Here is a 14,037-nt window from a genome sequence, read left to right as displayed (position 1 = left end):
ATCTTTTTTCTTTTTTCCGTGTCAACCAAATTAATACTGGTTTATTATATATATGTTTTAATATGCTTTGCTTTGTAAACAACGATTCATTTTTTTTAATTAAAAAAAAAATTGTGCATTTCCTTCATGCAAGTCATGGATGGTTTACTGGTATTATAAGCATAATTTATCAAAGTCAAACTCGTTTCATTGATATTCCAAATTTTAATTTAAAAAAAATTATAAAATCACACTTCTGACAAAAAAAAAACTTACTAAAACAACACCATGCGCTTGTATGCAAAATATTTTGTTAAAACTTTGAAACTTTTAGCGCTACCGATTTTGTATATCTTTAGAATTGAGGTAAGAAATGGCAGAGAGAAATTTGACTTAAAAAAAAAAGTGTTAAATATGTGTGACCGTCAACAAATTATATATATATAAATGTATTGTTGTAATTGGTTCATAAGTAGTGGATTCTTTTTTTAAGAAAACAACGAATTTGCTTCCCCAAATTCTGGTATTACAGCTTTGTATTCTAAACAAATTTTTATCATAGCAACACCATTGGTTGTATACAAAATATTTTTGTAAATTTTTAACACTTTTAGCAATGTTAAGATAATTATATAAAATATCACTACTATTACATTGTTAGACTATAATAACAGTTAAGGGTTATATTACAATATTATTAATTAATTTAAATTAAACTATAAATAAAATTAACTTTATATATATATATATATATATATATATATATATATATCATTTACTTATGTAACAATACAGTTTTACGTCATATAAGATTTTCTCTTCATCTGAGTTGTTTTATGTTTTAAGTTACTGATATCGTTGAGCTAAACATTTGGGATTTAGACTTTTGATAATGATTTAGAGAAACTTGAATAGAGAAGAAAAAAGAAAACGTTTAATGTGTGTGATAGAAATATCATGTGTAGTTCGTAGTTGGTTTTATAAACGGTTGATAAATTCCCTTCATTGAATTCGTGGACTGGTATTAACAATTTAATAAAATCGTAACATGTGATCGTCAACATCTAGTATTTATATAAAAATTTGGAGAGATTAGTTAAAAAAAATGCTAAGCATGTCCCCCAATTAACGTAATTGGAGAGATGGGAAAATGAGTCTAAGTATAATTTTTAATTTTAATTCTAGTTAGACTAGAATAAAGATATTTTAATTTTAGATTAAGATATATGTTGTCATTGTAAACCAGTAAAATTAAAGTATACTAATTTAATAAGACTAGTATACCTCTGTCATTATATGTGAGTATAAAAACTTAACCGTTTGAATTGAAAACGATTATTTATGCATTTTGTAAATGTAGATATATTTTTATTTTATTTTATTAATTATGTAAGACGATTACTTCGTTACTTTGATAACACATTAGCCTTGTGAGTATTACAGAAGAGTCTTGTTATGGACAAAAAGCTTGTAACCAGAAACAGGGGGATTAAAATATCCCAACATGTACAACTGTGACAACTCACGAAAGATGGATTGATCACAATCACGAACGTTAGCTCCCGTACCATGGGGACCTCCATATTTAATTTTAATTTTTGAATAATAACTCATGCAGACAAAACGTGACAACCACAGCATTTTCTTGGGTCACCTTAAAATTAAAAGCATGCTGCATGTACAGCATTTTTCAATCACGAATTTCACACATTGAAAACTTGAATATTCTTGAAAACCAATGCAATAAGAACCGTCTCTTTTCCATCCATAAACCATTCTGGTACTAGTGGTGGGCTACCTTTCAGACACCCAATGTGATCCATCAATTTAAAATCCACATTTGGTTCCCTGCAAATATATGGATCACAACCAAGCCACTTGTCGATGCTCAGAATTTGCTTTTCGCGGTACGAGGCTGTTTCTCGGAGGATTCATTGAGGGCATATATTGTCTTTTGAAATTTATGCCATCAGAAATGAGCCAACACTTTTACCTTTGCACAAGTGTTTCTTGGTTGTTAGAGATTCGGTGATAGAATATTTTAGAACGGACAAACTAGCATATGATTTGGTTTATTATTTCAAATACATTATTTTTTATTATTAACTTATTATTTTCTTAACATTATATAAAATTATTTATAAATTATATTTTTATATTGAAAGCCATCAAAATGAGTAAAATGTATAATTATATTATCATGAAAACAATGAAAGGAAATCCAGGCAAATGTATGTCAAAATTCATGAATTAATTTTATTTTAAAAAATTTATAAGATTTTGATTTGATGATTCAAATATGAAAATAGTTAAAAATTCTTCAATTTAATTTTTTTTTTGTTTAAACTATGAGTGGTTTTTGCTTTTTCCCTCCCCTAAAAAACAAGTGACACACATTACCATTAGTGACCTCAACATATCTATTAGAAAACTCCTACCCCTCATTATGCGCATTGGAGTGTGTTTTTTTTTTTTTTCAGTAAGTGTTACGGAATAACTGCTCCTACTTAGTTTATATAGAAGTTTTGTCAATTCATTTGGAGACGTTTTTTTGCTCAAATGGACAACATCCTCTCCAATCATCTTTTCTCAAATTCTCTCCTACTGAGGTCTTTCCTCGTCTTATTCTTCGTCTTACTTTGCCATTCCCCTATGCTCTACATTTTGTCATCATCTGCCACAGCACCTACCAATTGTTTCAATCTTTCTCTCCACCACTTCCTAACACATTTGCTTTTACTTATTTATATCACTATGTCCCGTTTTATGACAGCTTACGTATGTATACCGAGTAATTCGATCTTCACTAGAACTTTTTAACATTGAGAATGACCAAGTGATAACATTAGGATGCGTTGTATGTTGGTTGAGGGGAAACAAAACAATTCATCAAAGTCGGAAAGAGGAGAGATATGGAAACATGGGCGAGTAGTTTTATGATTGTGCATTTGATGTGTTTGTGATATTGCTGTTATGAGCTGCAATCCTTGGAGAGTCTCATTAATTGTTTGATTTTAGGGTAATTGCATTAATTTGAGTAAGTGAGTCAACTCGCTTTACCTCAATTTTGGTTGTGGTTTCCTTTTCGATTGTTTCTGTGTTCAATTTAAGTGGGTTTATTTCTTTTGTGGAGGATTATACTATCAATGAAAATTTTAATTTTGTTGTGATTTAGGAATTATTCTAAAAGATTTTTTTTTGAGAGATGGATTTTATTGACCGTACTACCGATATGTCAGCGAAAGTCTCGAGCTAAAATTATCCACGACTCCCGTTGGCCTGAAAATCGGCCTGACAAAAGAAAAAAAGACTTTTAAATCATAATTGATTTATGAATAAAAAGGAAATAAAAACGCATGTCATTGATTTGTGAGTAAAATATTATAGATAATGGCTTTGTTAATTATACTCACGTCCACAAGGTTAGGGTTGTTATTGACTAGTGTCATCAATTATTCTTAATTTTTCACAAATCTAATAAGACGAGTACCAAATGACCCAAAATTAAAAAGAAAATGTTGCCTCCCTACAAGTCTTATCAACTACTCCTGCTGACTGGTACAAAAGAGTCAAAAGTACATTATGAAGTTTGAGTGATTTTGCAGGCAATGTCCCAAGCGGGAGAAGTGGAGATCCCGACTGACACCAACCCGTGATGCGAATCTTTTGGAGCGCACAATGCTGTGTCCTTTCCATTGGAGAGAGAGAGAGAAAGAAAGAATCTTGAAGATTCCAAGAGCTTGTGGCAAGATGTGACGGCCACCATATCCCTTTTTGACGGGTTTGCCCTCCTTTGTTTGGCCATCACCATGCAGCACGCCTCTGTATCATTGGCTCTGGCTCTCTGTCAAAAAAGTTTTTGGTTATGCGATCTGCATAGTAACCCATTGTTGATTTTAATCAACTCAAACTTGGACCTCATGCTTTTTCTTACGTTCATGCAAGCATCAACAATGCTACTTTTACGGTTTTAACTCCATTATTCAATTGTGTGGTTTTGTTCCTTTTTACCGCTTGCGTAACTATTGACTACGGAGAACAGGCAAAGTCGTTTTGAGGTCTTAGATCAAAGGGAGTACATGGATGTTCAGTACAAATCGCTATCAAACTTTACACTTGTGGCTGCCACTATCTTTTTCCCAATTCAATGCATTTCAACTGTTGCATATCATTTTCCTAATAAATCACCTCTTTTGGTGCCATGGGCTCCTCATCACTCCACACAACGACCTTTGCATCAAGTTTTAGCCCAAGATTGCGTCTTTAACGTATCTTTTGAAGTTGACAGTGTGGCTAAATTAATTTTAAGTTTTGACATGTAGTAAATTCTCTTGGAATAGCTGTAGAACTAGAGATTCTTCGCAGAAAAAAGAAAAAAAAAAACTGGAACGTGCTATATATAAAAAAGAAAGAAGAAGAACATGGCCGTGTTCTTGAGGTCCTAATGTTCTTGAGTTTGATGGCCCACGTGAACTTCAAACATCCAAGAAACTTTACTGTGCTTTGAGTCACCCCTTGATGCTCCATTGACTATTACTACAAAAACAGTTGTGTGCCACTAGGGACTCAAATTTCACGCCACACTCCAATATGCTAGTTTCCAATTATAGGATTTATGTGGTCGGTTTTGGCTTAGCTTGGTTAATGCACTACTCGTCAATGGGTGATGATTTATATATAGTATGCCACTTCGAAATTTTCTCCAACATGAAAATTGGTCACAATTCACGGAAACATGGGCTGTGAGATTTCCAAGTGCTTCAAGTTTCAACGACAAGACAACTGATCATGAACAGTTTGGGTTCATTGGAGATTTCCAAATTTGGGGCAGGTGGGCAACTAGGAGACCTTATACATTGAGGAGATGATGGAGAGAGAGTTTGTGTTGGTCAATGGCTAGATTTTATGACAAATAAACGACTATTTTTTGGCCCCTCATGGTGAAATATGACCTTATATATATTATGTTGATTATAGACTGTACACCTTTTTTTTTTTTATTACAAATGGATAACAAATTTACTCTTTCTCTCGGATTTGGATAAGGATATGAACACTACAAATTTAGAACCTCATCCTTAACTAGATTAGTAGATTGCATTCATATACACACCACAAAGTGGATACCATCCATTTTCACATATTCCTGCCATCCATGCAGAGTAGCTAAAATTCTGGTTGTAATTATAAGGTAGTGTGCATTCGTATTATATTCCATAAAGCGGAAAACAAAAGGAAAAGACAAAAATGCCAAAATGGCATACTCAAAAAGGGCATGTGAAACTGATCTTTCAACGGACCTTCCTCAGGCGGTCAGAATTAGGAGCAAAATATTCCGGCATACTTGCTGTACGATCTCCGCCTATCCCTGTTCACATATTCATTAATTACACCAAATTGTAATAATTTTCGCATAACAAACCTTATATTACTTGTAAAACAGAATAAAGAATTCCAACCATAAGTCCTAGAATTTAATCTATTACGTGCAAAGGAACCAAATCAAGTCTAAAATTTGATGTCTATCGTCTGCGTTTAGTCAGGAAGCTGAACACTGAGACATCGTGTAGCTGACGTGCCGTCCCTTTCTGTTACAGTTTTCTGGGCTGTCAAATGTACGCTTTGATCTGTATTTGATTTCCTTTTGTTTTGAGTAACGTTTGAATTAGGTATGTGTACGGTCTATGCACATATCCGATGATATAATAAATTAGTCATCAATCTTAAGCAAATCTAACCAATCACCAATCTTATCTTTGTTATCATATTATTATGATGATGATGATGATGATAATGGTGATGAGTATGATTTATTTATTCGCATTAGAATAGAAACCCCCACTCTCAGGAGCCAGCCACCATGGGACCCGCAAGACTTTTACTTTTCCGCCGCCTATACCCAGCCACCCTGAACCTAGCAGGTTGGCTTTTATATAATTAGAGAACGTGGGGTAAGGTCAGCTAGACCACTTGAAAGTTTGAACCTAAAACCAGGGCTTTTCTCTGCTTGTTTGTTGGCCTCTCTGTTTTCAAACCCTGCTAAAGCCAAATGGCCGCCCTTTCCCTCGGCTTTTCTTATTTAATTTTTTTACTTATTATCATCAATAATTAAAGTAGTCAGCTTTATTCAAATTAGGAAGATTGGAGTTAGAAGTAGCAAACTCGCTTAAGCAATGCACGAACCCTATCAAGCCTGCTCAAATTTTGGCTTGATGGAAAACGTTTTTTTTTTTTATTGAAAATAAAAATACTATACACTAGTTATACATTAGCTGTCAAGATGTCTTTAAAATATTAAAATTTTGCTCATGTCAAATTTTTTAAAAAAGTATTGTTGTAGAAGTCGCGGACCTAAGTTCTTATGATCTTATTAGAACTCTTATTTACATGGTTTTACATTTTTATTAAACCTCATAGATTAACTTTTCTTTAAATGGTACTTATTCTAAACAAGAACTCTAAGGCAGACAAATAAGTACAAGTTGAAATTCAATTAATTAATTAATTAAATGTGATAAATTAAAATTGATTTATTTTTAATGATGATTGTCCTTTTTCATTCAACCAAATTATTACACACTTCGTATACCAACAAAGAACCGATACATGCACGTAAGTCCCTCCTAAATGGGAATATTTTTTAGGAGTCATAAATTCAAATTAAAGGCAATTAATGCTAAATCTTGCTGGTATTGGGTGATTTAAATGGCGTGATGAATCAAAGGTGGAATCATCAATTTTTGTATTGTAGCTTCTTCCTTGTATTCCCAATTCCCATAACTATTCTGAAAACTAGGTATTCTCTGTCATATCCTTCTCACTTCCAACCTTGAAGTGATGCAAATCCCACATAAAAAAGCAAAAATCATTAGTTAGTCTAATGGACAACCTCATGGAAATGAGTGCTTCTCAAATTAATTAGACATCTTAATCCTTGCAAATAGGAGTAGCTTTAATTTTTTTTCCCCTGGTATGTGGCTAGAAATGATTAATTATAAGCGATGTAGACAAGTTTTGGGAGGAACTCGATACAATTTTCTTTTGTCTTCCCCAACTCTCTATACAAGAATCTATTCAAAAAAATCATATCAAAGTATAGGACAATCTAAAACCCAATTTTAAATAATTTAATATATTATCTCTCTCTCTTTCTCTCTCGCATCCTTTTACTTTGTTTTTATTAGGTGTTGGAGTTAAATTATTTATTATGCTGTCGTATTTACTTCAAATAAGAACAAAAGAAAAAAAAATTAAAGTGGCAAGATGGTAAATTCCTAAAAGTCAGAATAGTAAAAATTTAAGAAACACCTTATAAAAAGGGTTGTGTGTCCCATGCTTCTATTATTGACAAAACCTCATAAATGACCTTGCTCTCCTCGAAAACAAGCGGAATAGAGAGAAGAGAAATAGAGGGAAGAGACCAGAAAAAGAGATAGATTCCTCCTACCCTGATTCTACAACTGAACTTGAAATTTACATTAAAATTCAACTCTAAGAGGGTTCAAGTCCGTGAGAGTCTATAAAAAGGGACCAAGGTGTTAGTTTTAGGGTAGTAAGGTGGGCTCATAGAAGCGAGCGAGAGCGAGAGCGAGAGGCAGAGAGTTAAAAGAGACGGAGAGAAAAATGGGAGCCTGGGCTATCGCAGTGCATGGTGGCGCTGGTGTGGACCCAAACCTCCCTAAAGAAAGGCAAGAGGAGGCTAAAAGACTCCTCACACGTTGTCTTAATATTGGCATCTCTGCTCTCCGCTCTAATCTCCCCGCCATTGACGTCGTAGAACTCGTCGTATGTCCCTTTTTCTTATTTTCAATTCCTTTCGTTTCATTATTTTTCCATCCCTTGTATATTCAGTTAATGAAATTCTAATGTCGTAATATTTTTTGCTTTGATCATGTTTACCGTATTAAATATGAAGAAAACGCAAAGACATCGTTTTTCACTTTATTTTTTATTGGAGAAAAACGATGATGGTGACGATATTAGTTTATATGTTAATGGGAGAGATTATTTTGTTGATGTCGTTTTCTTCTGGAATGATAAAATTGGCTTCTGTTTTGGTTTAGGTGAGAGAACTGGAAACAGATCCTTTGTTCAACTCCGGGCGTGGATCTGCTCTCACGGAGAATGGAACCGTGGAGATGGAAGCCAGCATTATGGACGGACCAAAGAGGAGATGTGGTGCTGTGTCGGGTTTAACTACGGTGAAGAATCCTGTCTCTCTTGCCCGACTTGTCATGGATAAATCACCACATTCTTATCTGGCCTTCTCGGGTGCCGAGGAGTTCGCTAGGAATCAGGTTTGAGTTTACCAGTTTAGCCCTTATTGTCCAAACCCACGGAATCTTGGATTCCGTTATCCACGTGTTGAATAGCTTAGCCACACGCTTTCATGTTCTGACGCGTGACAGGAAAGTTTAGATTCTTCTCTTTTGCTCTTTATATTTTTAATTAATGGGTTGGATTTTGTGCAGGGCGTGGAGTTGGTGGACAATGAATACTTCATTACGGAAGACAATGTGGGGATGCTTAAGTTGGCAAAAGAGGCAAACTCAATCCTGGTACGTTTGATTTCCCATTAATTTCCATGAAATGACATTGATGCAGCAAGTCACGTGGTGGGACCATGTCTTACTCGGTTTTGTCCTTTGACCAGTTTGATTACCGTATCCCAACTATTGGCACTTGCGGCGCCGGCGCAGCTATGGACAGTCCCTTGCAGATGAACGGGCTTCCGATCAGCGTTTATGCTCCAGAGACGGTTGGGTGCGTGGTCGTTGACAAGGAAGGCCGGTGTGCTGCAGCCACCTCCACTGGTGGACTCATGAACAAGATGACGGGAAGGATCGGTGACTCGCCCCTCATAGGCTCGGGAACCTACGCATGCGACTTGTGTGGGGTGTCATGCACTGGGGAAGGAGAGGCGATCATCCGCAGCACCCTGGCTAGGGAAGTAGCGGCAGTGATGGAATACAAAGGGTTGAATCTGCATGAGGCGGTGGATTATGTGATAAAAAATAGGTTGGATGAAGGAAAAGCTGGGCTGATTGCTGTGTCAAAGAATGGTGAGGTAGCTTGTGGGTTTAACACCACTGGGATGTTCAGAGGCTGCGCCACTGAGGATGGGTTCATGGAGGTTGGTGTGTGGTAAATGTCCTCGGCTTGCGCTAAACCTTTAGCAGTAGGCGGCCCAAGGGGAATTTGCTTTCCGTGATTTTGCTCATGTACTCCTCAGTATCTCTTGTTTGGTCAAAATTAAGTGAAGCACTGTGTAACTGAAATGCCCGAATAATAATCAATTAGGACCAATCTTTTGGGACTGTAATTTGCTAGTATCATATATCAATCAATCATGACATGTTGGTGCTTTAGACTTTTGTCTACTATTGCCATCAGATCCTTGTGCGTACGAGACATTTTTTTCCTTTAAAGTAGCAATTCTTTTTTACCTTAAAATGAAGGGAAATGGACTTAAATCTTGGAGGGAATCTTGAGTGGGACAGCCAAAAATGTACCTTAAATATTCGTCTTGCCTTCGAAAGTTACCCTAATTGTATTCTGGTTCTGTCAGCTGTAGTCCAAGGAAAACGGCCACTTAGAAATACCCATCCCCTTCAAATGGCCGACCTCACATGACAAACGAATGGCCATGTGAAGTAGTGAGATATTAATTTCTCTCATGCGTCAATTATGACCCCTTGGTTAATATTATCATATTGTATTCAAAATTGAAAGTTGAAACCACTAAAATTTACCCCCTTCTATGGTCATTTCCATGTACTGAAACTTGTTTATTTATTACCTCAAAGGCATACATAATTGATGATCCCGGGTGGAAACATGTAATCACTCATTTGTTACTACCGTGACTACGGCCTGAAATGGCATCCTTGGCGGAGTGAAAGGCGTTTGCTACTGCCTCAGCTAAACCAGCCAAGACACCACCCTCGTTGCCAGAATTGCGAGTCAAGTGTACCACTTCCATGTCCTTCATCCTGGGTTCTTTGTTTTCCCCCGGCGGTGCTTGTATATCTGCAGTCTCCACCCTGGTTTCTACTGCTCCTTGTTCATTGATCTCTTTGGTTCCCTGCTAAAAATGTATGCTGGCTGAGAGCCTGAGTATCTATCAACCAAAGGAAAACTAAAGAAGGGGAGCCAATTATATACCTTTGTTTCCATGTTGCAAGCTTTAATTTGAAACAAGATGTCAAACACAAGGATGAATATGGACTCTCTGCTGCCCAAAGGTTGCTATTTACTGGAATAGCCCGTTCAATGTTCATTTGGGACACGTTCATGTGCGACATGCGGTGGCAATTTGTGCCAAATTGTTGGACACGTGCCTCGTTTCTTACTCTGGCGCGTCTTGAGTGCCCCTGTTCCACCCGTTGCTTGCATTGCATCTATCGAATCCAACAAACGAAACAAAAGAAAAGAAATTATATCTTAATCGAAGATTCAAATTTGCCACATATGACTGTGTCCAGATTCCACACGCTAAAAGGACAGCTACCAAAAGAGCCTAGGGAATAGAAACTCGAGATTCCAAATTTAGTCAAAGATTGTGCTAGTTGCTTCTACAGTACCTTAGAACTTGGGTTTAGGCTTGCGTAATGTGAGTTGCACATCTGCAATATGCATGTAAAATCTTGATAAAGCAACAAAATCCATGCTGAACTTCCTGACAGTAAATTTTGATAGACGTGTTCCACATTGTGCTCCTCATGAACTCCAGAGCACACTACTCAACAAGCGTAGGAGAAATATTAATTTAAGTGAAAAGGGAACATTTCAAGGCACCTACCTGCAATTTCAGGTATTTGACAATCCAACCAATAAAGCGGTTGGAATTCAATCAGAACAGTGCCCAAATTAGTAATAAACAGACCCGAGCATGATGGTATCGACTATATAACAACTTTAGGAAGGCAAACTCTTCAATTGCTGGAATTTCTCCTATTTTCTTTAATGCGTCTACGCTGGGCTCCTTATCCACACCAATGGTCATTACAGCTTGTTTCCTGGGTGCAATTCTTCACCTAGTATACTGCCCACCCTTCCAATCATACCAGGTTGATCAATCTGCCTGCAGAGAATAAGACTGCCTTCCAGGCTTACACAGACACCAAAGGATCCAACCTTGGTCAGATGGGGTTTTCCATCCTTCACTCCTCCTTCCACTGTAATCTCACCAGAGTCAGAAATTGCACCAGCAAATTTAGATTCCACATTGGCAATTTGAACCTGAATGAACTCGAGTGGATTCTCAGGTGAACCATCCAACACAATACGCTCTTCCGTTAAATTAAGTCCTCTCTTTTTAGCAGTGAAGTCAGCGTTGACTAAGTTGACAAAAACACCAGAAATAGGCTCAATCAGACCCTTGGTAACCGTAGCTCGTAGCAGCCGAGTATCAAAGATCTTCTGGACCTCTAGCAGATGCATAAGTCACCTTGACAAACTTCAAACCGCTTCCACCAGCAACCAACTGCACAGCCAATCTGCCCAGCTTCTCAGTGAGTGCAACAAATGGTGCTAGTTCTGACTGAACCTGTGAATTAAAACAAGAAACGTTGAAATGCACATGATTGCCAAACAAAGATTAACATCCAAGAAAATTGTTGACTAGCTCCATCAAGTTATCAATGATTGCATTATGTTAGTAAGATCAATTATCAACACTCTGAAATCAGACAGGGTAGCCCAATTACCATCATTATCCAAATAGAAAGTATATACAAGAATAACTTAAAATTTCAGATGGTACTGAACAGGGACCATGGGGGCATTTACAGCTGTAGCAGCAACCTTCCTGATCACACAATCATCATAAGGCTGTAAAGCCAAAGATATGATGAAGTAAAAGGACAGAGGCCAAAATAGATGGCCAAGCATATACCGAAGCCTCCGTGGTACTAGCACCAAGATGAGGAGTTACAGTCACAGTTTCATGCTGTACCAACTTACTTTCTTTTGGAGGGGGCTCTTCTGTGAACACATCAAGTGCTGCCTGCACAAAACCAACATTAATTTACTCGCCAACTATGTAGTATATAACTGACTATACGCACAAACCTGAGCAACAATCCCAGAATCCAAGGCCCGTAGTAGAGCTTCCTCATCAATAACTCCACCACGAGCAACATTGACAATTCGAGCCCCTCTCTTCATTCGAGAAAAAGCGTCATCATTGAACATTTTTGATGTAGCAGGGGTGAGAGGCATGTGCATGCAGATAAAATCTGCAGTTAACAATGCTTCTTCAAAGGTAACCAGCTCCACTCCAATTGCACGAGCACGGCCTGCCGGAGCATAATGATCATGTGCAATTACATGCATGCCAAGTCCCATAGCACGCCTAGCTACTTCTGAACCAACTTTCCCAAACCCCATTACAGCCAGTGTTTTCCCCACGACGGATACCCCTACATACTTATTTCTCTGCCACTTCCCTGGACAGACCAAACTTCTACTTAGCATTAAGAAGTCAAATTAGCAACACTGAAATTAAAGCCTTCAACTTCGTATCACCACAAACTCAATTCACCGCTCAACTTACTCATATTAGAAAAAAAAAAAGAACAAAGCAAAATTTTTAACTTTCAAGTCATTCGTTCTTTCTTGTATTTTCATTTTCAGATTTAAACTTTCCAAACATTTTTTTCTGTTGATAGCAACACCCAAATACGCTTGAAGAAATGCCTAAATGACATTAAAAAAACAACAAACCCCCGATAAACCAATCCAAAAAAAGAGACGCAATGCAATTTATAGAAACAACAAACCAGCTTTAACAGAAGCATCAGCTTGGGCAACATTCCTGGCCATAGCAGTGAGCAAAGCAATCCCATGCTCCGCAGCCGCAATGGTATTGGCTGTAGGCGCATTAACCAGGAGACACCCTTGTTCCGTAGCAGCCGGTAAGTCGACATTATCAATCCCAACACCAGCTCTACCCACAACCTTGACCCTCCCGCCTGATGACTCAAACACTTCCAGAGTAACCTTGGTTCCACTTCTCACTATTAAAGCATCGCAAAGCGAAATCTTGGTGCAAAGCTCTTCCGGGCTTAAGTTGTAAGAGCAGTCCACATTGGCGAAAGCTTTAAGTAGTTGAATACCTGCGTCACCAAGCTTTTCGGCCACGAGGACGGTGGGTTTGGCCTTCAAGATTGTGGCCACGACTATGAGGGTTCTGGGTTTTTGGCAGCGAGGAAAGATGGCGCGAGAGTGAAGAGACGGGCGCCACGAGAGAGGAGAGAGAGATATTTTTGTTGGGAGAGAGCGTGAGGTTCCATGAAGATACTGCGGACATGGCTTTGGTGGCTCTCTGTCTCGCTGGCTTTCTCTCACACGTTGACGGTCTTGTTTACAGTATAGATAAAACTTTGTGTGTCAATTTTTAATGAGGTTTAAGTCAAACTGAAAAGAAAAATCAATAGCAGGTAAAAAAAAAGAAAAAAGTTTGGCATTCACTTAATTATTGTGATTAAAATTTGTATATTCTGTAAAGATATGTTAAGAATTCATGATTGATTGTTCCCGAGAATCAAATACAAGATGGTCCAATAATGTATTAAATTATTTTTTGGTCTAATAAACCAAAAAAGTTCCTTGATACTTAACATCTTTCTATACTTGTATATATAATTCCTACCAATGAGGATTATGCACGGTGGTTTGATTTGGGAATCAAATAAATCGAAATTAAACATTATAATTAGAAATTGATTTTTATATCTCGTTTTGTTTGGAGTTATAGGATTTTATTTTAAGATGGATGAAAAATTCCATGCATAAGAAAAATAGTCTTCTCTTATTATATATTCTACTTTTGTCGAGGTTGAACAAAATGAATTTGGATATAAATTCAAGATAAGCAGTATTTTAATTGGTCAAATAATGTCAATATAAAAGATGAATTAATTATGTGAATGATAATAATTTGAGTTTTGGAATTAATGACTTAATTTCTTTGAAGTGCTTGATGAATGCGATATTCCTTTTTTTAAGCCGCCCTAATTTCTACTTTAATTTGTCCACAGCTTTTTCCCGAAAAGA

General features: G+C 37.0%; 1 protein-coding gene and 1 pseudogene across 2 annotated transcripts; one reads left to right on the top strand and one right to left on the bottom strand.

The window, feature by feature from the left end:
• The first annotated feature begins 7,346 nt into the window (after positions 1-7,346).
• Positions 7,347-9,347, top strand: ASPGB1 (N-terminal nucleophile aminohydrolases (Ntn hydrolases) superfamily protein). Its single transcript, XM_007017076.3, has 4 exons — positions 7,347-7,764; positions 8,043-8,276; positions 8,451-8,537; positions 8,633-9,347. The coding sequence occupies exons 1-4, from the start codon at positions 7,603-7,605 to the stop codon at positions 9,125-9,127; spliced, it is 978 nt and encodes a 325-aa protein (XP_007017138.1). The 5' UTR covers positions 7,347-7,602; the 3' UTR covers positions 9,128-9,347.
• Positions 9,348-10,642: 1,295 nt separating this feature from the next.
• Positions 10,643-13,314, bottom strand: LOC18591131 (D-3-phosphoglycerate dehydrogenase 3, chloroplastic-like; annotated as a pseudogene). The gene is made up of 6 exons (XR_016027820.1): positions 12,762-13,314; positions 12,052-12,428; positions 11,846-11,986; positions 11,744-11,811; position 11,659; positions 10,643-11,527 (listed from the first exon to the last, which is right to left on the bottom strand). The product of XR_016027820.1 is annotated as a D-3-phosphoglycerate dehydrogenase 3, chloroplastic-like (transcript).
• Between the last annotated feature and the right edge of the window lie 723 nt (positions 13,315-14,037).

The sequence above is a fragment of the Theobroma cacao genome, chromosome 8 (assembly GCF_053813885.1).
Source record: "Theobroma cacao isolate CCN51 chromosome 8, ASM5381388v1, whole genome shotgun sequence".
NCBI lineage: Eukaryota > Viridiplantae > Streptophyta > Magnoliopsida > Malvales > Malvaceae > Theobroma > Theobroma cacao.
This window is presented reverse-complemented; position numbering and strand designations above follow the sequence as displayed.